At 32.0% G+C, this 24,099-nt stretch overlaps 9 protein-coding genes across 9 annotated transcripts; 4 read left to right on the forward strand and 5 right to left on the reverse strand.

Moving 5' to 3' along the window:
- Window positions 1-125: 125 nt before the first annotated feature.
- DFA_01309 (uncharacterized protein) lies at window positions 126-6,413 on the forward strand (the record flags this gene model as incomplete). Its single annotated transcript, XM_004359218.1, has 8 exons — window positions 126-1,701; window positions 1,768-2,620; window positions 3,350-3,546; window positions 3,638-4,759; window positions 5,287-5,368; window positions 5,432-5,590; window positions 5,661-5,949; window positions 6,027-6,413. 8 exons carry the CDS (start codon window positions 126-128, stop codon window positions 6,411-6,413), a joined length of 4,665 nt encoding a protein of 1,554 aa, XP_004359275.1.
- Window positions 6,414-6,494: 81 nt separating this feature from the next.
- Window positions 6,495-10,810, reverse strand: DFA_01310 (uncharacterized protein; the record flags this gene model as incomplete). Its single annotated transcript, XM_004359219.1, has 13 exons — window positions 6,495-6,794; window positions 6,862-7,216; window positions 7,292-7,381; window positions 7,461-7,657; window positions 7,742-7,959; window positions 8,029-8,245; window positions 8,330-8,439; window positions 8,989-9,096; window positions 9,187-9,680; window positions 9,753-9,843; window positions 9,915-10,110; window positions 10,230-10,670; window positions 10,760-10,810. The coding sequence occupies 13 exons, from the start codon at window positions 10,808-10,810 to the stop codon at window positions 6,495-6,497; spliced, it is 2,868 nt and encodes a 955-aa protein (XP_004359276.1).
- Window positions 10,811-11,489: 679 nt separating this feature from the next.
- DFA_01311 (uncharacterized protein) lies at window positions 11,490-12,149 on the reverse strand (the record flags this gene model as incomplete). Its single annotated transcript, XM_004359220.1, has 2 exons — window positions 11,490-11,965; window positions 12,053-12,149. The coding sequence occupies 2 exons, from the start codon at window positions 12,147-12,149 to the stop codon at window positions 11,490-11,492; spliced, it is 573 nt and encodes a 190-aa protein (XP_004359277.1).
- A 264-nt stretch (window positions 12,150-12,413) lies between these two features.
- Window positions 12,414-12,830, forward strand: DFA_01312 (uncharacterized protein; the record flags this gene model as incomplete). The annotated part of the gene is made up of 1 exon (XM_004359221.1): window positions 12,414-12,830. One exon carries the CDS (start codon window positions 12,414-12,416, stop codon window positions 12,828-12,830), a length of 417 nt encoding a protein of 138 aa, XP_004359278.1.
- A 290-nt stretch (window positions 12,831-13,120) lies between these two features.
- DFA_01313 (uncharacterized protein) lies at window positions 13,121-14,497 on the reverse strand (the record flags this gene model as incomplete). Its single annotated transcript, XM_004359222.1, has 1 exon — window positions 13,121-14,497. One exon carries the CDS (start codon window positions 14,495-14,497, stop codon window positions 13,121-13,123), a length of 1,377 nt encoding a protein of 458 aa, XP_004359279.1.
- Window positions 14,498-15,014: 517 nt separating this feature from the next.
- DFA_01314 (uncharacterized protein) lies at window positions 15,015-19,073 on the reverse strand (the record flags this gene model as incomplete). Its single annotated transcript, XM_004359223.1, has 5 exons — window positions 15,015-15,019; window positions 15,107-15,227; window positions 16,670-18,136; window positions 18,165-18,403; window positions 18,473-19,073. 5 exons carry the CDS (start codon window positions 19,071-19,073, stop codon window positions 15,015-15,017), a joined length of 2,433 nt encoding a protein of 810 aa, XP_004359280.1.
- Window positions 19,074-19,440: 367 nt separating this feature from the next.
- DFA_01315 (uncharacterized protein) lies at window positions 19,441-20,040 on the forward strand (the record flags this gene model as incomplete). Its single annotated transcript, XM_004359224.1, has 3 exons — window positions 19,441-19,461; window positions 19,528-19,623; window positions 19,702-20,040. 3 exons carry the CDS (start codon window positions 19,441-19,443, stop codon window positions 20,038-20,040), a joined length of 456 nt encoding a protein of 151 aa, XP_004359281.1.
- Window positions 20,041-20,297: 257 nt separating this feature from the next.
- On the forward strand, window positions 20,298-22,422 carry agtA (WD40 repeat-containing protein; the record flags this gene model as incomplete). Its single annotated transcript, XM_004359225.1, has 2 exons — window positions 20,298-21,524; window positions 21,595-22,422. 2 exons carry the CDS (start codon window positions 20,298-20,300, stop codon window positions 22,420-22,422), a joined length of 2,055 nt encoding a protein of 684 aa, XP_004359282.1.
- Window positions 22,423-22,524: 102 nt separating this feature from the next.
- Window positions 22,525-23,116, reverse strand: DFA_01317 (uncharacterized protein; the record flags this gene model as incomplete). The annotated part of the gene is made up of 2 exons (XM_004359226.1): window positions 22,525-22,920; window positions 23,009-23,116. The coding sequence occupies 2 exons, from the start codon at window positions 23,114-23,116 to the stop codon at window positions 22,525-22,527; spliced, it is 504 nt and encodes a 167-aa protein (XP_004359283.1).
- Between the last annotated feature and the right edge of the window lie 983 nt (window positions 23,117-24,099).

Here is a 24,099-nt window from a genome sequence, read left to right on the forward strand (position 1 = left end):
AACAAACGAAAGAAACAAGGCATTTGATTTATTTTTATACATTATATTCTTTCTTCTCAGAATTATACACTTTTGATAGTTTTGGCGCTTTTTTGTATATATTAATCCCCATTATTACTTTTATAATGAAAAGAACTAAAAGAAATAATAATAATACAGATACATCGTTGATTAACAATTCACAGATTACTGATTTCTTTACTGTTAAATCAACACCACCTACTCCCTCCTCCTCCTCCTCCTCCTCCTCGCAATCATCTCAGCAACTCCAGTCTAAATACTTTGGTCAATCTAATCCTACATTTAAGAAAAGAAAGTCGACTGAAGATGACGACGACAATAATAACCTTCAAGATCAAAGCAATATCATTGTTCAGCAGAAGAAACAAGAACCAAAAGTAAAGAAGGATCATGGTGCTGTCGTTTCATCGATTGTTTATAATGCGCCGATGGGAAGTAGTAGTAGTGGAGGTGGATTCGTTTCATCATCTCTTCTCTTAAATAAGAATAATAATACATCTACATCTACAACAACATCATCATCCTCTTCTTTGTTAAATAATAATAATAATAATAATAGTTTACAACAACCAAAAAAAGTACACTCATTCCTTTCTGTAAATGGAGTATTAAAAAGAAGTAATGGAGGTGATGATGACTTTGATTTACCTTCACATTTATCAATGGTACAACCAATTAAACCAATTGTACCAACTACTACAACTACAACAACAAGATCATTGTTGGGTGGTCAATCATCTATATCATCTCAATTAAATCAATTCTCTGCATCGAGTATGACCAACCAACGAGGTGGTCCATATGGAAATGTACCACCAAAGTTTACATCGACTCTATCATCACCGGTACAACAACAATCTCGTCCGTCTTCTTCGGTAGCGGTACTTAAAAAAGATCAAATAGAAATATCATCAACACTAACCGAAGAACAGAAAGCAATTGTCAACTATGTATTGGAGGGAAAGAATCTATTCTTTACAGGTAGTGCAGGTACTGGAAAGAGTTTTGTGTTGAAAGAGATTGTTAAATGTCTCAGACAATTATATGGTAGTGACAAGGTACACGTAACAGCGAGTACTGGTATTGCTGCATGTTCGGTTGGTGGAACAACACTACATTCATTTGCCGGTGTTAGTCTAGGTGACAAATCGGCGCGAGATTATATAACCTACATTGAAAACAATCAAACTGTTTTTAATCGTTGGAGAACCTGTAAAGCTCTCATTGTCGATGAAGTATCAATGATATCTTCGGATCTATTTGACAAGATTGAAGAAATTGCAAGATCAATTAGAAAAAGTAAACGTTCATTTGGTGGTGTTCAAGTTATTCTAGTTGGTGATTTCTTTCAACTTTCTCCAGTTACAAATAATCAACAAAATCAAAATAATAATAATAATTATGGTGGTGGTGGAGATCCTGCAGATGATCTTTTATCAATGTTGGATCAATCTGCAAAAAGAGCATCACCCTATTGTTTTGATGCAAAGTGTTGGGAGAGTGTTATTGAAAGATGTATCCTTCTTCGTCAAGTTTTTCGTCAAAAGGATTCTCAATTTGTTGATCTATTGAATCAAATTAGATTTGGAACTTTTGATTATAAATCAATAGACTATTTAAATCAAAAATGTGTAAACAATAATTTACAACGTTCAGATGGTATCATTCCAACTATTCTTTGTATGTATCAAAGTATTAAATATATTATATATATATATATTTTCTAACTAATTGTTTATTTTTTAGATCCAAAAAGAATTCAAGTAGATAAAGAAAATCAACAGAAATTGGATCAATTGACAACCGAGGGGATGACATTTACAGCGGTGGATGTAGGTTCGGACAATTATAGAAAGACATTTGATAATATGCAAGCACCACAATCTCTGACACTAAAGATTGGATCACAAGTGATTCTACTAAAGAATTTGGATTTTGAACAAGGTTTGGTCAATGGAGCAAGAGGAGTGGTGATTGGATTCTCAGATAGTGACATTGTGCAACCAGTGGTTAGATTTGCTAGTGGGGCAGAGGTTGTTGTCGGTATTGAAATTTGGAAAATAGAAATTGGCAGTCTGACAGTTGCCTCTAGGCGTCAGTTACCACTGGCATTGGCTTGGGCTTTGACTATACATAAAAGTCAGGGTATGACCATTGACAGATTGATAGTCGATCTCGATGGAACCTTTCAAAATGGACAAGCATATGTAGCTCTCAGTAGAGCAACATCACTCGAAGGATTGCAATTAAAAACTCCTGCAAAACCTAAACATTTCAAGGTTGATCAAGGTGTTGTCAAATTTTATCAAAAAATTGAAAGTATTTCAAATCAAGATAATAATAATCAAAATAATAATAATCAACAAATAACAAATAACAATAACAATAATAACCGAAATATTAATAATAATCAACAATTAACAAATAATCAAAATAATCAAAATAATAATAATAATTATAATAATAATAATAATAATAATAATAATAATAATAATAATAATAATGTAAATAGTCAATTCACCACTTCTACAACAAGCACTACTACTACTACATATGGACAAGGGCAATCAATATCTCAAATTGATCTTGATGACCTAGAGTTTGATTTTTAGAGAATAAAAATTGCAATGGGTCCTGCATTGCGTTGGATAAATATGATTTATTTGGTGCAATTAACAAAACAATACAATTAATTATTCTGTCATTTGGATTGACATATATCAACACTTTTGATTTCATTTCAAATTTCAAATCAAATTAGAAATTGGCGCTCGAATCCTCTTTTTAATGGTTATCATTGCCATGTTTTGTCTCTCCTTTGCCAATGCTTAAGACTGTCGTGGTAATGCCCGTTCCAAGTACGACGGTTGCCTTTTTATTTATCCACAAGCTGTTTGCCAAAAGCAATTACAACTTGACCTCGCTTTATGTTAAACAATCCTGTCACTCATCTATGGAACAACAAGTTAGTTGTCAACAACCATGGGCACTCCCAGCCAACTTAATTCAAATACAATAAATATTTCCCCACAATCTATAATCAATATATATATATATATATATAATTATTGTTTCTGCAGATGAACCACCTACCAAACTATTCAGTTGTATAATTTGAACTGGAGTTCTTCAATTAGTCAAATATTTAAAAATGCGTTTGGGTTAACCCTAACCCCAAGTTTTTAAAGGAAGAAAAACATTTAAAATCCCCAATATATATGTAAAGAGATATTTGTAACAATAGATAATAGATAATAATAATAATAGTAGCAATGAATCACTCAACGATTATTAATCCTTTCAAAGTATATGACCCATTTTTAAATAGTGAGAGATTTACTTTAAAGGAGATTCAAGTGTTTGAAAGAATCTTCAAGACGATAGATACTCAATCAAAAGGATTCATATCAAAGGAAGACTACTCTAAATATTCAAATGGATCGGTCCAACAACCAACAGATTCACCATTCACTCTTCCTTCGTTTGAGAGCTTTCTCATCTTTAGAAATACAACTATCACCTTTTGTAAGAGATATTATCTAACACACACACACCAACCAATCAATCAATCAATCGTTGTAAGACCTGACTAATAGTTATTTATGTTTCTATATAGATCAATTCCTAAGTACTTTAAGTTTAATAGGTATAAAGTTAACTTTTGCATCACAAGCTGCAACAACAACAACAACAACAGATGGGAGTAGACCAGCGTCAACGAACCTTCTTCTTAACAACAATAACAATAGAGATTCATATTATTCATCATCACCTCAGACACCAAGATTATTGACCACTAATACTTCCACAACTACCTCTGCATCTTCTCTTGCTGCTGCATTGGCTGCTGCAAACATTACTACTACACCAGTACAACAACCCTCTTCTTCTTCTTCTTCTGTATCATCATCCAAACCACCAACACAAATATCACCTTCGAAATCATCGACACCTCCTATTGCTATTGCCAAAAAAGATAATGCTACTAGTCGATTATCAACGAGATCACCTTCACCAGTGGTTGTAAATACACCTGCATCAACAGCATTATCACCAAGAGCATCTAATAACAACAATAGTAGTAGTAGTAGTAGTGCACCAGTAGCAGTAGTGTCTGCTTCTTCCTCTTCATCTACATCACCTGCTACTGTTGCTACTGCACCTTTACTATCATCATCACCTGATAATGTGACTAGTACCAAAACGACTACTTGTACAAGCACTACCGATTCTACAACAGTTACTACTACCACTACAAAGACTACCACTACAACTACCACAACTACTACTACATTGGCCGATGAAAATGAATCTCTAGCCATCGAACAACAACAACAACAACAACAACAACAAGAGGAGGATCAAGTAGTACCAGTTGAAACACAACAACAACCAAAAGAAAAAGAATTGGAAGAAACAAAGGTACAACCACCTCCTTCTGCTCAACCACCTGTAAAAGATGAACAACCATCACAACAACTAATACAACCAATTAAAGAAGAACCTACACCAGTGGATCAACAGACACCAACAACACCAATAACACCAAACACTCCACTTTCAGCAAGTAAAGATAGAGCATTAAATATCTTTGGAAGTCCAGAGAAAAACACACCAATATCCTTGTCTCTATCATCATCACAAGATCTAAGCAATGAAGAAGGAACAAGAACTACCATTAGAATACAATCACCAACCATACTAGTTAGACCAACTTCAACAACACCACCAAGATTCAGTAAATTAGGAAACCATAGAGACAACTCTAAAAAATAGAGAGAGTGTGAGAGCAACGAAACAAAACGAACACACACACACAAACACATTGTGGATGTGGGTTACGATGGACATGTTTGTAGTCAATCTATTGTTGTACATGTAGATAATAATAATAATAATAATAGTAATAATAATAATTAGGAAAAAAAAAAAACTTGTAATTTGTAAGTGGGGAAAAAGGGTGAAGATGTAATATATAATAGTAATAGCAATAGTAATAATATAAATCTTTTAGATCACAAGTCAGAGTAGGAAGGAGGAGTAGTAGAGTGAAACATAACATAACAAACACAATGGACATGACAAATGTGTTCACATTCAGAGATGAATTTATTTATTTAATAATAATAATATTTTTAATTTTATAAATAAACATAGTATTTATTTAAATTATAAATATATATAAATAGAGAGAGAGAATAATGAAATTTCTCCAGATCTCTTTTGTTTTATTATTGTTGTATATCATTCCATTTTTGTTGGTAGATGGAAGAAAGGATATCATCCCAATTATTATACAAGAGTGCTCAATTAATTTACATGAAGGTCAAACTTGTGTATCTCAACTGTATGTATTATACCAAAATCATCAAACTACTTTTATTTATATTAACTTTTTTTTATTTTTTAGAACAATTAATTATAATTTACAATGTGATCGATATTCATATTGTTTAAATGGAACTTGTGTTGGAGCCTTAAAAGAAAGTAGTAAATGTGATAACTCAACAAGATGTGATGTTGGTTTATATTGCAAGAATGGAACATGCGAAAATTATCTTGGTCAATTGTAAGAGAAATCCATGATCTATTGTGATGCTGCAAAACTTTAATGGTATTTACTTTTTTTATTTTCTTAGGATTGGATCAAAATGTACCATTGATAGTAATTGTATTGGAAATAGTACAGAATGTACAAATGGTATTTGTGTAGTGTCAAATAGTGGATGTACAGTACATTTGGATTGTCCATGGAATCAATATTGCATGGATGGTAAATGTCAACCTAAAAGTGATGGAAAATGCCAAATTAGCGAACAATGTCTATCAAAGAAAATATGTGGTATCAATGGCGAATGTACTGATAGATTCCAACAAGGAAAAGGTGATAAATGTAAAGATATTTATGAATGTGAAACTCATCTCTATGTATGTAAACAAAAGAAATAATGAATGATTATTTGTTTATTTATGTATTTAATTATTTATTTAATTTCTTTGTTTAGTGTAATAATGGAACATGTGATGAACTTAAAATATCAAATCAAAAATGTTTATCAGCATGTGATTGTAGGGTAAATGAATATTGTTCATATGATTTATCATCAAATAGAATGGTTTGTCATAATGAAACTCAACTCAATTTTAAACCATTATGTATTCTCTGTCACAAGGAATTGATTAATTGTATGGAAAAGAATAGTTGTCCCTATGACAACTCTCCAAATATCCTAATGAATGAGTGTATCAAGAATGAATGTATGGGCAACTACAAGAAATATACTGATCAATGCACACCTTACAAAGCATTGTCAAGTGGCAACAAAACTATTGTCAATCCAATGACCATTCTATTTTCTCTTTTGGTTTTATTTTATTTATGTTTATTTTAAATAAATAAATGGAAAAGATTTAAATTTAAACAAAAAGGTTATTTTTTTTTTTTGAAAAGTTTTTGATTCTTTTCTATTGTTTTATCTAGAGTCTACATAGAAACTAAATGGATTAGGCTTCATAGTGAGACCAAAGTTTTCAGTGAAATCAATCTTTTCAGTTGCAGGTCTAAACTTGAAGTTGAGGAGCATGTTGGAAACAGCCAAATACAATTCATCTTGGGCAAGGTTTAAACCTACACAATTTCTTGGTCCGATGCCAAATGGAAGCCAACTGTCAGCTGGTGTCTCTCCCAAAAATCTCTCTGGCATAAATACATGTGGATTTGGATATAATTTTTCATCCAAATGTACACTATATACATTCATAACCATTTGAGTCTAAATAATAACTTTAAATTAACATCATTGTCTATAAAATTTTATATATATTTTTTTTGATACGTACACCCTTTGGAATATAATAACCACCACAAGTGACAGCTTCTTTGGATGTTCTGTTCAATGCCAATGGAACGATTGGATTCATTCTGAGTACTTCCTTGATAGTGGCGACAGTGTATGGAGTGCTACTACGATGAGAAATGTCGGCACGACCACCCTTTCCAACAGCATCCAACAATTCTTGATAAATCTTTTCTTGTACATGTTGGTTTTGAAGAAGACGTAAAACGAGCCATTCCAAGGTTAAAGAACTAGTATCTGTTCCTGCGACCAACAAATCAATACCAATACTAACCAATCCCAATTCATTATCAACTCCCTTTGTATTAATAAGAATTTCATCATATAAATCCTTTGGACTAAAATGAATGAAAGTTAATAATGGTTAGTGTTGTTTCGTAGCTGGTTCTTTTTCTTTTTCTTTTTCTACATACTTTTTCTCATCTAAATTCTTTACATGTTTATGATAAATTTGTGAAATATGAGATCTTAAACCTGTCATGATATTTCCTACAAAGAAAATCCTAAAAATAAATAAATAAATAAATAAATAAATAAATAAATAAAAAGGAAATATAATGTAAAAAGAAATTTAGGACATACTTGAAAAAGTATAATGGACGAAGAGCATAGATATAATCTCCAAGATGACCAGCTCCAGTTCCAACAAGGAGTTTATCAATTCTACTGTTTAATTCAACAAATTCAGGTGTTTCACTATCAAATGGTGTTTCCATTCCAAAAGCCAATTTTGTAATAATATTCATTGAATATTTCTTAAAATACATTCTTGGATTAAACTGTATAGAATAGAGATAGATAGAAAGTGATTAGAGAATGACAAATGGAATAAAAGAATTCTATTATGAATGATTTCATCATACCAATTGTTGAGACTTTGCATAAAGTTTCATTTGTCCCAATAGTCCATCTACTTGAGAATGAACAATACTATTGACAGCTTTAATCTTGAGTTTGGTAAAAGTTGGAGATACTAATCCTCTCTGGTATACCCATCTCTCGTCTTCACCACTAACAATATTGGTGTAGTTACTAGAGTACAAGGCATAAGTAGGCGAATGATGACGATTTAAAAAGTTTTCTATCAAATGGAAAGAAAAGTAAGTAAATGTGTTTGTTGTAGATATTGTTTAGTTTTGGGACAAAGTACCATGATTATTAATCCAAACTTCACGAATCACCTTTGGATCAGTGACTACTACAGTGTAGGTATCACCCATCCAAAGAGAATAGACGCCTCCAAACTTGTCTGCCAAACGCTTGAACCCTTGGTGTGGAAGGTCTCCCAACAAAGGAAGGGCTCCCAATATTGGCCATGAAACTGGTCCAGGAGGATCAGCTGATGAGAACTTTGTATTCTTATTTTTCTACAATTGAAAGAGATTAGATTAGAATGATCAGTGATAGAAATAGATAAATAGAGAGAGAGAGAGAGAGATAAATATACATACAAAAGAAACAAGTAAATAGATTACAACTGCAATCAAGATGTAAATTATAGTTGACATTTTGAGATAGATTGAGAGAGAGGGAAAGAAATAAACTAAACTTCTATCTGTAACTGTTAATTATCTATTTAATGATCATCATTGAAAAAAGATAAAGATGAAGAGATGAGTGGTAGCAACGACAACCAGAGCTCTGGCAACATTGTGGGGATAGTAACAGTTGTCTTGTCAATCGACATGATCACAAACCGCTAAAAACACAACAGATGTTTGCGCACGAGGAACATCCTACAACACACCAACAGATATCTGTTCGGTTCGTTGATTCTTTTTTTCAAAAATGGGGGAATTTGATTGGCTAAAAATAAAGTGGGAAAAGGATGGACTGATTGAAAAAGGAAATAGAATGATGATGTTGCAATGGTTCTTTATAAGAATGGTTCATGATATTTGTTTTATTAAGTATTATTATTAGGCTCTGGAAGGTTGTTGTTGTCTGGAATCCAAATAGAATCCATATTCCTTGCTAGGGTGAACGGTTAATCCAAATGCTAAAAAATATCATGATTAATTGGATTGGATTGGTTGGTTAATATCAACTTTGATTTATGATTGGTTGTTTAGACCAGGATGGTAATGAATGAATGAATGAATATACATACTTTCAGAAAAATCAATTTCAACATTATCAGGAGCTCTAAACTTAAAATTGAGTAACATATTGGAAATTGAAACATATAATTCGTCAAGTGCCAAGTTTAAACCAACACCTACACAGTTGTTTAACAAAAATAAATAAATAATATTAATATTTGCTCACATAACAATTTGTTTTTGATTTTGATTTTCATTATGCATACAATTTCTTTGACCAATACCAAATGGAATCCAAGCATCTGCAGGGACATCAACTAAAAATCTTTCTGGAATAAATTGATTTGGATTTTGATAGATCTTTTTGTTTCTATGTAGTCCATGAATATTCATTAAAAATTGGGTACCCTTTGGAATAAATTGATCTTGAATAATCATATCCTCTGATGATGCTCTTGACAATGCAAGAGGGGCGATTGGGTTGAGTCTGAGTACTTCCTTGATAACAGACAATGTGAATGGGGTCGAGTTTCGGTGGGATACATCGACACGGTTTCCATGTCCAACGACAGATACCAATTCTTGGTATACCTTGTCTTGAACCTCTGGATTGGTAATCATTCTCAAAGCAAACCACTCTAATGAAGCTGCTGTTGTATCTGTTCCAGCCAACAACAAATCACATCCAACACTAAGAATTCCACATTCATTATCCATACCTGTTGATTGAATAATCATTTCATCCATTAAATCTTTTGGTCTAAACAATTTAAATAAAAAAAAAAGATTAATAAATTATTTTTTTAAATAAGATATAGTTAATAAATCTTACTCTTTCTCATCAAGATTAGTAATATGTTCATCATAAATTTTTTTAATTAGTGATCTAAGATCACTCATTGCAGTTCCTCCAAGTTTCATTTCTAAAAAAAAATAATTAATTAATTATTAATCTTTTTGGTTTGTTGATATTTTTTTTGTTTTTTGATCTTACGGAAAAAGAATAGAGGTCTTAGGAAATGAATAAAATCACCCAATGTACCAGTACCACCATTAAGAAAGATACTGTCCATCTTTTTAATTATTTCTTTAAATTCTTCACTGTCCTTTTCAAATGGTGAATCAAATCCAAATGCAATTCTTGTAATAATATTCATTGTAAATTTCTTAAAATATAATCTTGGTTTAAACTAGAGAGATAGAATAGAATCTATTATTAGTACAATTTAAATATTCTTATTTTTAGTTCATTATTATTATTATTATTATTATTTTGATTATTATTATTATTATTATTATTTGTACATACCAAAGTATTTGATTTTTCAAAAGTTTTCATGTGATTTAATAATTGAGTACATTGATTTTGAACGACTTTGGCATGATGGGTTTTAACCTTTAGTTTGGTAAATGATGGTGATACCATGCCTCTATTGAATGTCCATCTTTCCAAATCACCAGATACAATGTTTGTATAGTTGTTTGAATAGACGGCCGATGTTGGGGTATGATATCTATTGACGACAATGTCATGTCTCTTTACCCAAATTTCTCTAATTGATTCAACATCTCTACAAACTATACTGTAGGCATCACCCATCCACAACGCATACATATCACATCCCAATGTATCTGCCAAGGTATCAAGTGATCGATGTGGTTTATCACCCAATACATGTAATGAACCCAATACTGGTACAGCCCATGGTCTTTTTGGATCTTTTGTTGATAATCCTCTATTCTTATTAATCTACAAATATTATATATATAAATAGATTAGTAAATAGATTCTATGTACCAACACACACACCAATCTCACTCTGTTTTGTTGTTACTTACAAAAGAAAAGATTAAATATAAAGCTGGTAAAAGTACAATATAAAATAACATGTTTGTTTCTGTTTAATTGTTTGTTACAAGCAATTGTGTGGTATAACAATCATTGCAATGGATCAATCGTTTCGTAGAGAGGAGAGCAACAACCATGATGGAGTTGGCGGAAAACAGATAAAAAAAGGGCAAAACAGAAATATCTGTTTTGATCGAGACGAGGCGTTTGTTCATAAGATCTTTAATCTTGCGGCTGGTTCTTTATTCCTTTCATTGAAAATACTTTATATTATATGATACTGTTTATCGTGATCAATGTCATTTCTTAAATCAACCATCGGCTGATCGTTTTATTCCAAATCTTAATAATTAATTAATTAAATTCTTCATCAATAATGATTTCAACCTGTGACCTAGGTCATTTTTAAAAGAGATAGATTAACTTAATTAATAAAATCAAATTTATATATATATTTATTATTATTATTAAATTCCTTTCATTTAAAAGTATATAATTGATGATGAAGCGTCTGTGAAAGGTAATGTGAAATCTTATCTTTGATAATGTTGTTGGTAAATGTTCTAGAATCTCTCCCTCTCTCTCTTTAACCAACCACAAATAAAATTAATTAATTTTAATGTACAAAAAAGGAACTTTCCTTTTGTTTTTAAAAAAGTATATATATATATATCATGATAGTGATTGATATTATTACAACTTGTTAGATAATATGTGGATTTAAACAAACCATCTCTTTTCCATTTTTTTCATAGTTTTATCAGCTTGTTGTAATTGTCCATCAATATCATCAAATCTTTTGTCAAAGGATTTAAGTCGTTCACCTTGAGCTGCCAATTCCATGTTTATGTTTCCAGTCAATTGAATATTCTCTTGTACTTGACTGATTGATTGTTTAATCATTCTATTTCCACTTTCCATTGTTTTCTGTATTCTATCCATACGTTCTCTTGTGTTTAAGTCATTTGACATTGCTTTACTACCACTACTGCCACCCTCCATCAAATGATTCATATTATTTTGATAGTCCAACGATCCTTTGATTTGTTTTAATGAAGTTTTTGCATTCATCAGTCTCTCCCTATACGTAGATATAGACTTGTTTAAATTATTTGCTTCCATTGATAATGACTCCATATCTTCATCAATCGATTTAATAAGTATCTCTGCTTTTTTAATTGGTTCTTGTTTTGATTCTATTAGAAGAGAGAAGAAGATGAATGAATTAATAACAACAAACAACAACAACAACAAGAAAGATATATATATATATAATTACTTACGATTATCAGTACATGATTTTATAGTATTTAATAATGTATCTAGAGTGTTTAATGATTTCTTCATATCATCTTCATATGATTTAAATAATGAGTCCATGATACTATAATATAATATAATATATAAATAAATAAATATAAATTGAATAAATAAATAAATAAATTGAATAAATGAATGAATGAATAACAACTTGTCACTATAATTTATATAAATACTTGTGTGTACTCTTTTTTAAATATTTTTAATTAATGTTTCATTGAATTTTTTTACTTTAAGTTGGGATCTCTCTTTTGTTTGTTCAAAAGCTTTGACAGAATCAATCGATCATTAATATACATACATAGATATACAATATATATAGAGATGAGTAATTGTCAACCACCACCAAATCAAATAAGAGTATGTGTAGGAGACACACAAGAGTTGACAGCACTTGTAACAAATGATTTATTGGCAACCAATGTTGGAAGTGGAGATGTAGAAGTATTATCGACACCTTCGTTGATAGCATTATTTGAACGTGTATCATGTGATCTTTTACGTGGTAATATCGATGCCAACATGACAACTGTAGGAACATCAATCAATGTACAACATCTAGATGCTACACCACTTGGAATACAAGTCAGAGTTATTGCTACTGTCACTTCAGTCGAGAGTAAAAAGGTATCATTCAAATGTGAAGCATTTGACACTAAAAAGATTGGTGAAGGAACACATGAAAGATACTTGGTTAATAGAGATAGATTTTTGGAAAGAGCAAATTCTAAAAGGGTTTAAATCAAAATAGATAAGAAAGATAGAATAATTAATAATAATATTATTTTTAAAAATTGTATAAATACAACAAGCATTTTATTTTATTTGTATATAAATATGGATGGAAAATATATATTATATGATATATTTAAGAGAATGATATGAATATTATATTATTATTATTAAAGGTTTACTTATTATTATTATTATTAATTAATTACTTATTAATTATTTTTTTTTGATTATTCGTTAGTATATTATTATATTATATTATATTGATTGATTATTTTAGATTTAAATTATTAAATTGCTTATTGAGCATTTGGAAGTGGGTTTGGTTGGAAATAGTAAACATTTGGTTGATTAACGTTGTAATAATAATAACCTTGTGGAAGAGATGATGCTTGGACCATGGATGGTGGTTGGATAGAGACGGTTGGAGCTGGTTGAGAGACGGTGACGACTGGAGCTGGTTCAGCGACGACTGGAGCAACAAGGACAGCAGAGTTGGTAGCAATGGCGATAGCAGCCATTCTTTCCTCTTCCATTTGTTTGTTACGTGAACGGAGTTGTTGGAGTCTGTTTTCGAGGCTGATCTTCTTTTCGGCTCTTTCCTTCTTTTGTTCTTCAGTGACGATTGGGTTGATGTATCTAGTGATGGATGAGATAATGTCATCAAACTCTCTCTTGATGGTACCACCAACTCTCAAGACGTTGTCCTTGATCTTCCAACTGTCGATTTCCTCCTTGATCGATTTGAGTGCCTTTTCAGTACGTTCGAGTGATACGTTGAAATAAGATTCCATTTGCTCGATGGCACGTTCGATATCTTCGACCAACTTCTTTGGCATCTCTCTCTTTTCCTCTTCCTCTCCTTCGAGACAGTGGTGGTGAATGACGATTTCATTTGGTTTCTTGTGGTTGGCCATGTCGTTGTCCAAAGAGTCGCCTCCATACTTTTCTTGGTTGGCAATGACTTGGTCGATGTTGTGTTCGAGCTTGGCGACTTCTTGCTCAGACTCTTCCTTGACTCCACCGAGGAAGTTGATGCTCTTGATTTCGTTTTCGAGTTCACGCAAAGTGTTGGAGATGGATTGGAGGAGGGTGATGTCGCGTTGAGCACTTTCCAATTGTTCTTGGTCGATACGTTGGGCAACCAATGGTTCGGGGAGCGAGATGGCTTCCTCCTTGATGGCAATCGATGGAACAAGACGTTGTGGGACGACAACTGGGGTGGAGATGGGTGCAAGCTTGGCTGGAATGACCGAAGCGGCAGTGGCGGGTGGTACGACAGCTGGTACTTGAGACCACTTGTCGCTTTCAACTGGCATGTTTGCAATGGCTGGAACAGACACAGCGACAGCTGGTGGAACAAATGCTGGGATGCTAACATGTTGTTGTTGTTGTTGTTGCTTCTCCATCAACAAGAATTCATTCAAGATACGTTCACTCTCTTCATCCAAACAGGCGTTGGTAACTGGTGGTGGGGGTGGTGGTGGGTAGACGATGTCTTGCTTTCTAGTAGCGACCACCTTTTCTCTTCTTTCCATCTCGGCAGCTTCGATCTCGGCCAACAATAAATCGACGGTTTGATCAATGTTCCAGTTGCTGCTCTTGAGAGCGTCCAATGCGTGTTCAGAGGTAACATTTGGGAACATGACTCTAATGGTGCTAAGTTTTCCTTCCATTTCTTTTTCTTTCTTTTTTTAAATATGAGGGTTTGTTGTTGATTATAAATATTAATTTGATATTTGTTGTGGTTGAGAGATAAAAAATAATAGAAAAAAGATGATAATTTGATCTTTGTTTCTTTAGAATCTAGAAAAAAGTAAAAGATAGATGAATAATAAAAAAAAAAAATTATTAATATAAAAATAAAAATACTTTTTAAAAAAAAGGTAAAAATTAAAATTTAATGCATCTGCACAACTAATTGGATAAGATGATAAAAAAAACAATAACAATTATTTGTGTTTGTTTGGAAATTTTGAAGATGTGTATGTAATGTTCGCTTTTTTTAATTACTTTTTTTGAATAAAATAATAAATAATAATAATAGTGAATTTTAAAGTGGTATATGTGTAGTAGTAACTGTATCACTTTCCTCACTGTCAAATTATAATATTATTATTATTACTATTATCTTTGTTATTTTTAGTACAAGGTTGTTTTTTAATAATATTATTATTAGATTTTAAATGATGATTATTCTTAAAATAATTATAAATTATTGTTCGAATATAAATCATAATACCAAAAAAAAAAATACTAGTACTAGTTGTTGTTATTGTTGATACTTGTTAAAGATAAGTAGGGAAATAGAGATTGATTGGAAAGAGATTTTGCGAATATTGATTTTTGATATGAATCACAATCATTCAACATGAAAGAATGAATGTAGAATGATGTCATTTCAATCTATAAAATTAAAAGGAAGCATGTACACGCACGGTTGAACACAAATCACAATGTGATGTTGATTGAATTGATAAATGTAATGGTTGTACGGTTATTGTAGAATTGTCTAGTTGTAAAAACGCACCTCTCACAATAGTTGTCGAAAAACAAACAAAAATAGAGATAATAGTGATTGATGTATGTTTTTGTTTTTGAATTTTACCTTTTTGTAATTAATTAATAGATGATTGATTGTAAATGATAATTATAAAATACACTTGAAAGAGGATTGATGGATGGAACTTTTTGGAAGGATGGATTGATGGATAGAGAAGATAGATTATAATTATAATTTATGAATTGAAAGAATGCAAAATTGATAGGTATTTATAATTATTGGAAACGCTTAAGGAATGGATTGGATAGAGAGTGAGTAAATCGAATTTTAGGTTGATCGGTGAGAATAGAGGAGGATGAGTACAGGAATCTATCGATTAGACAATAAATACAGGTGGTGAATGAATTAATCAAGTAATGTTATAAAGTAGGAGTATGAGAATGGGATTAACAAAAATAGAGGAGAATGAGAGATTAGGAAAACATCGATATGACTCCTCCTCCCCCAATAATATTAATTATGTTTTTATCCTCTCTCCTCTCTCCAACACTACTCTCTCTGTTTTCCCACTTCCCACACCATACTAATCCTACCACATTAATGTTTTTGGTGTGACGATGGGTGAATGAATGAATGGTAGCATGCATGTGATAGGTGGGGTGGGTATAGACTAAATAAACAGAATAGACAGAATTCTGTCTTTTAATTCAATGAGAACATCCAATCAAATTCATTCTTTTAAAAAAATTAAAAAATAAGATCAAACAAAATTGAATTGAATTGAATTCGTATTACGTGTGTGTACTTGTTAATTATTACTCTGAAGTGAAATTTACCTTAATAAGGGAAAAATGAAGAGAGAAATATGTTTGTTGTGTGATTATAATATAAGTATTAAAAAAATAAATAGAACCTTAAAAGTTGTTAAATTATGTGTGTGTGCGTGTGTGTTATTACTAATATTACTTAATAATAATAATAATTTGTCGTTTTTAGATTGAATATTTATTCTATCTTGATTTTAATTTCCCTCCTTGGTTTCCAAGAGCAGTGTATAATTTGTTTTTTTTTTTTTTTTTTGGTAAGGGCGTTGCAATCCAATTTGGAAAAGCAATTTACTTTTTTTCGACGAGTAAGATGATGAACAAACGATCTTTCATTGAATGTCATTCTTGTCATGACAAGACGCGAGGAGTCGGTTCATTTCAACCGAAGAAATATTATTCATCAATCCATTTATCTCTCTCTCTCTCTTTCTTTGTCGGTTTGTTGGTTAGAGATAATGGATTGATTCCAAATAATTTTTAATATTTTGTAAACTTGGATTTCGGTTGACAATCATTACCATTTCATCTGAAAGTATCGGTTTTAATGCTTCTATTTCATCTTCGTTATAACTAATTTTACTATCCTCTTGGTTATCTTCTTCCTCTTCCTCTTTATCCTTTTCTTTCTTATTTTCTTTTTGTTGAATTAACCATTTTTGAAAAGGAATTAGATGATTGATGAGTAATTTAACCACTGGAAGGTTACTATTGATAATGGCACCTGATAGGATTTCCTTTTGTCGTTGTAGACCTATCAAGTCATTTTCGACGAGAAAAGAGAGTCCCGACACGGTACCAACAAACAACTTGTCTTCTCGTAGAGCCTTGCTTAGATTACTGCGTACTTCTGGCAGACGCAGTGAATGGTATTTCTTGATCTTTTTGAGCATAAACGTCATCAACTCGATATTTCCACATTTCATAGCCAAGTTGAAACAATTTGCAAATTGTTGAGCCGATACACTCTTGATGTGATGTATGTACATAATGTCAAACATACGAGTATCTGGAACATGTGCTACAAAACTCCAAACATCCGAACCAAAGTGATCCATCGATCTGACGTTTTTCATTTCGCAGTGACAGTCGATATAGAGGTACTCTATCATATCCATGTTTCCACCAACCACAGCATTGAATCGGTAAGGTTCTAGAGGTTCTTCATAGACTGCATCACCAATCTTGCTACGCAAATGTTTGTAGAGTACCAAGTTACCCCAAAAACAAGAGAACCGCATGAGATTGGTAACAAGTGCCGATTTGATACTATACACCATACCATCATGATTTTTGATGAGCATCATGTAATGATCACACAACCACTTTAAATGTTCAATGGTGTAGTGACCACCGCGGGCATTTAACGTTTCGAATATTTGCGGTGTGAATTTGGTGAGCAACAGTCTCATTGCACTGAAACCGAGTTGTTGATTCATGGCGGCATCCAACATTGATTTATCAAATTTGATATCAATATTTTGTTTCAAGAGGAAGTACTCTAAAACATCGATATTGGAAAACATAGTGGCCAACAATACGGTATTGCTTCGAATGTATGCCTTCCATGTATCAATAAAATATTTGGCAATGGGAACCAATCTTGAATGATCCAATGCATCGTTTAATCCATAGATATGCTCTTCCTTTGTAAACTCTACCAAATACTCTATGTCTGCCACCGACCCATATTTTGCAAGTAGTTTGTAAAGGTTGATTGGTGCATACGAATTTAAATCTTGTTGGTCATCTAATACTTTTAATGTTTTTTCGAGTAGTTCTCTAGTTGATTGGTTGGTTGGGTTTGATCCAAAATGTTGTTTAAATATTTCGTCCAATATATTTTCTGTAATGTATGCCGGTGTTGTAGAGGTCCCATAGTTTTCATCAATCAATTGATTTAGTTGATTGTTTTTTTTCGATAAATTCAAATAATATTCTAATTGCTTCTGTGCCACCAAGTTTCTCTTTCTCTTCTTTCCAATCCTCTACAACAAATAAATCTTCTTGTTTTGCATTTTCAATTTTTAATAAATGATTAATGATGATGATTGATTTGTTGTAATTATTGTTGGAGAGGAGAGGTGAAGGACTTTTCATTAACTTATGTAACATCGTACTGTACACACTTGTTGACATTTGATTGAAAATTGGTTTGGGGTCTGAAATGTAATTTTTAAATGTATGGAGATCAAATCTTTGAAACATTTGATCGAGTAGCAAGTCACGTTCGACTTGCACACCAGCATCAACATCTTTGGCAATTAAAAGAGTGAACCGGTCTTGGTAGAGTTTATAAACTAGGTCTAGCACCTCACTATTACCTGATTTTACAGCGACACCAAGTAATTCAAGTGGACGTATCTTTTTGAATCTTTTAATGTCTATGTATTTCTCACTCTTTTTTGTTGTCTCCAAACTAGCAGGCCCAATGATATAGTTACCCAACTCGCAAAAGATATCGTGTAGATCGTCAAATGCAGATGCACGTCTAATCATATCACAAGCCATTGCAAGTGCTCTTCCAGATGGATCGGTTTCAATGCATTTTATGACTTTAACAATCTCGATGGATGTACGTGGGGATGCCAAGTAATACCTCTTTGCACAGTCCAACAAATAGGGAGCTTTCTCGGCCAACATTTTTATAGACTCTGGTGTAAAGTGCAAATGATGTCCACTCTTCAACATGTACTCCATCAATACAAAGTGTCGGTTGTTGATTAGCCAATCTGCATCTCTGATCTGTTCGTATTTTCGTACTCTTAACAATGCAGATGCAGAGTATGTTAGGATAGTTCGTTGATCCAACTGAGCATTAATGGTCTTTGTGTCTTGATCATTGAGTCGGTGAATCCAATTAACCAATACTCTAAACAAGTACTTGTGATTGATAACTTTTAAAAATATTTCCTTTTCTAACATTTCTTATTATTATTTTGATTATTACTATTATGATTATTATTATATATTGACATAGAAGGAGATAATATAAAGAGAGATAATAAAGAGAGAGAATGTAAAATAAAACAATTAATGTAGTTTGTGCTACAGTCCACTGATTTTTTAAATAGAAACTTTTTAACCAAAATCAAGAAAATCAACAGAACCAAAAATAATTAAAAATTTAATTAAATCATTTGTAAAGAGCTTATAGCGTGCCACCTGTTTAGTTGTAGCCCAAGAGCTCAACTAGACTCATTTATTCTAGACGATCGATCTGTCTATCCTCCAATCAACAAGCCAATTGTATTAGAGATCTTGACAAACTACAAAGAAGTAAATTAAAGAAATGCTTAAAAGAGTAAATAAAGTATGTTAAAGTTGGTTGAATGTACAGAATATATTCTCTAACTAATATGTAATTCTTTTTAAAAAGGAAATGATGGATTGGTCAAATAATCATCCTAATTGGGCAACACTTGATCGATTTGATCATGATACATTAACACTTGAATTTACTATAATGGGTCCTGTAAGAAGCTTAATCAATAATAAATGTAGATAGATATCTATTGACCCCCTTCCTTTAAATATATATATATATATTTAGCCAGATACACCATATTCAGGTGGAGTATTTAAAGTACATGCGAAGCTCCCTATAGACTATCCTTTCAAAAGACCATCAATGTCAATCCAAACACCAATCTATCATCCAAATATCAGTTCAAGTATATGTTGTTGTTTGATTCCTGAATTAGAGGGATGGAGTCCGATGTATACGGTTGCTCGTTGTATTGGTCAACTCTACCAAATCTTGATAGAACCTGTCATCGACCATCCCTGTGAAATTGACATATCAACTCAATTTAAAGAAAATAGAGAGTTGTTTGATTTGGTTGCCGCCGAACATACAAAACAAAATGCAATGCCTCATCTAGCAGCATAACACTTTGTCATCAAGAGATGACTTTAAGTCAACAAATAGATAAATGTAAATAAATTGTAATACTAATTTAAAAATAAAAAAAACTATGGTGATGATGTTCAAGTCTTGACCTCCCACCTTGTTTATTTTTAATTTCATTCAACACAAAGATATTATATAAATATATATATATATTATATATAGAGACACAGAGATATCTATCTATCTATCTATCTACTATCTATCTATCTATCTATATCTTATATTTTAAAAGAAAGATGGAGAATAAAGATGTTGTAGTAATGATGTGTAATTATGGGTTTAGAGATATGACATTGAATTTAATCAAGAGTATCTCGCAACAAGACCGAGATGATAGTACTGCTATCATTAGACCGGTTGATTGGAATAGCAAATATCTATTGTTTGCATTGGATGACAAGTCACATCAATTCTTTAGACGAAACAATATACCAAGTATCAACTTTAAGAGACAAACTATCAATCTGTGCTTTCAACATTGTCAACCGTTTACTAGCTATTGTACAGAGTGCAACCGATCAGTATGTGCAACTTGTGGTGACCATAATCAACACAGTACAAATGTAGTAGTATCGTCGGAAACAACATCATCATCGAACCTTGGAGATCAGTACAATCAAATTGGTGAGAATGAAGAGATCAATCAAACTCAAAAACCATTGGAAACCAACAACAATGAAGGTGTGTATGGAGAAGAGAGTGAATCGTATGGTGGTGTTGGATTCAGAGCAATATGTAATGAAAAACCATTGGTCGTATTGGATGTATTGAAACGAGGTTATAATGTATTGTGGACAGACACTGATATCGTTTGGATGGCCGACCCGTTAAAATACATCTTACAATTGGACCTCTCATTCAACGGTCTATCGGATCTAATCATTCAACAGGATGACGATGATGTTTGTGCTGGATTCTATTACATCAAATCAAATCCAAAGACTATAAAGTATATGGAGACTGTCATTTCATTCTTGAATCCAGTGGTTGACGATCAAATTGCAATGAGACTCTTTCTCAAGGGCAATGCAATCAATCTACAACAACATCCAGATACCAAAGACAAAGATCAAATCAAATATTTGAAATTGGATCGTGCTCTATTCCCAAATGGAACAGCATACTTTAATCTAAAGCTATCGCATCGTCGCAATGTATCACCCATCATCATTCACAATAATTGTATCATTGGTCATCGATCTAAAAAGGATAGATTCATTGATTACAATCTTTGGTTTGTAAAAGATTATCAAGTAGATTATAAAGAAATATTTAAATTACCACCAAAAAAAGAAAAAGATGGTTCAAAAGAAAAAGAACAAGAAGAAGAAGAAATTGTACACAATCCAAAACCAATCAAAATATTTAAAGCTCATTTTGATATTGTAACTTGTGTATCTTCTTTTAATAATTTTTTATTTTCAACTTCAATTGATAAATCAATTAAAATTTGGGATTTAAATGTAATTATAAAAAGGAATAGAAAGAAAAGATATACATATATCATCCATCTTATTAATATTATTTATTTAGGAAGGAAAACTATTAAAATCAAAATATATTCATAAAAGAGGAGCTGTTTGGGGATTAATTATAACAAATCAAATTGGTCAACGAGACATTGAATCGATGTCGTCTTCATATAAAATTATAACAGCATCACATGACAAGACAGTACAAATATGGGATGATAAATTTAATTCAATTCAAACATTTGGTGGACACTATGAAGTAATTAATTGTATTCAATTGGTGGATGGTGGAAATGATCATCCGACCTATTTAATTACAGGATCGGACGATCATACGATTAGAGTTTGCTCTGTCACTGATAGCACATTCAAGAGAGTGTTTTTAGGTCATTCTGGATGGGTGTCATCATTGGCTTTTCACAACAACGTCTTGTATTCATCGTCGAGTGATGAATCGATTAGATGTTGGGATTTTACAAGTGGTCGTTGTCAAAATATCATTAGAGCACAACAAGGTTGGGTTAGATCGATTATCCTCTCTCAAGACAATAGTCGTCTCATCAGTGGTGGAAACGACGGTTCCATTAAATTCTGGAATCTCGCCACCAACGAGTGTGAACGTACCATTGACTTGGTCACTGACAAGTCATCTGTATCCAATCTACTCCTTTTCAACAATGTCTTGTATGCCACATTTGACAATGGTTCACTTCAATGTTTTAATGCATTCAATGGTGAATACATCACAGAGTATGAAGGTCATCCAGGTGTTCCCATCAATACTCTATATCTTCACAATGACATTAACAATCCATTAATCATTACTGGTGCATTTGATAAATTAATTAAATCTTGGAAACCAATTACCATTGTAGCAGCCAACCAATAAAGTAGAAGAAGAAGAAGAAAACAAATGTATCTAAAAAAGAAAAAAAAGGAATCGCTAATTTATATATTATTATTATTATTATTTACACTTTTGATATTATTATTATTTCTGTTGTTGTTGTTGTTGTTTCTTTTTAGTTTCTTCTTGTAATTGTTTGATTCTATCTTCTTGTTTTTGTTGATTTGCTTGTTGTTTGGTTGGCACCATTGTAGGTGCTGATGTTACAACAGCATCTGATTGTTTTAATGGTTTATCTTGTTTCAATGTATCTGTCGATGATGAACCCCAACCAAACCATCTTGATAAGAATCCTTTTTGTGCATCAACACTATTATTATTCTTTGTAGTACTGTCACTGACAGATGGTAAAACCTCTACTTCCTTTTCAGCAAAGTATACAATCTTATCACCTTTGGTCGAATCAACAATACGTTTCATAATCTTTACATTATTCTCGTGATATAATTTAAGTGTTTCTGGTTGTTCTTGTTTGAATTGCTGTAATATATACATATATAGGTAGTTAGAGATAGTAGAGAACTTGTGTTAATATCAATGTAATGTAGATCTATTTTATCATATGTACCGATAAATCTTTATCACCATCACGCATGAGTATCCATGTAATTCCTGTTCCAACAGCAACAGGTGTAAAGAATGCAATCACATATTTATACCATGGTGAAGTCGACATTATTATTCTTATTATTATTTGTTAAAACGAATGACTCTTCTTGAAGATCTGACTCTATGATGAAAAAGACAAACTTTGCGAAAAAAAAGAATTAAACAAGTGTGATGTCATGATAGGTCCATCAATGGGTTCATTGCATTGTTTATAAAACCCATATCCCCAATCACAAACCACTATTTAAAAGTTTGGATTAACAAATCAATATAATAGGTAAATGGGAAATCAATCAATCAATCAATCAAAACAACTTTATTCAAATATTAAAACTCTTTCCATCTCTTCTTCTTTTCATTTTATTGTTTAATTCTTTTGACGAAAGTAAGATATATATAAATATTATAATATATTTTAAATTTACCTCATTGTTTTTAAAAGGTGAAAGGTTATATATATATATAAACAAATACAAGTTTATATATATCCATATTTGTACTTTAAATTCTTTATACACCACCTTCAAAAAATGATAATAGATAGAAAATCAAAGAATAGGATGGCAAATATTTTTAAAAGTGTAGGAAATTCCATCATCCTCATCATCACCAATCACATCATTAAAATTTATAGAGTCGATTATCATGATCGTACAATACCGAAAAAGGGTGGATGGATAGATAGTTTGGATAACGATATCGGATCGGCCTGTCAACCAACCAACAAACCAAACAACAGGATATTTTTTAACTTTGAAATGGGGGGGTTGGAAATCAATCTATAGAACCAAACTAAATTGGATGGATCGTGGTGGGTTAACCAACAGTTCCTTCTTTCCTATCCGAGTGGTTAGGGTGTGAATGTTTGATTTTTTGTTAACGGTCAAATAATTATTTGACTCTCGCTAGTTTTCATCAAACTATCAATCAATCAATCAATAAATCCACATCCTTCATCATCCTCCTCCTCCTCCTCCTTCTTCCAACCACTCACACACGAACGACCGACTTGACTTGGTGATTATTATTCCAATTTCTATTTCTCTTTTC

This window comes from Cavenderia fasciculata (genome assembly GCF_000203815.1).
Source record: "Cavenderia fasciculata unplaced genomic scaffold Scf_Dfasci-F-a-25c12.r2-5, whole genome shotgun sequence".
Lineage (NCBI taxonomy): Eukaryota > Evosea > Eumycetozoa > Acytosteliales > Cavenderiaceae > Cavenderia > Cavenderia fasciculata.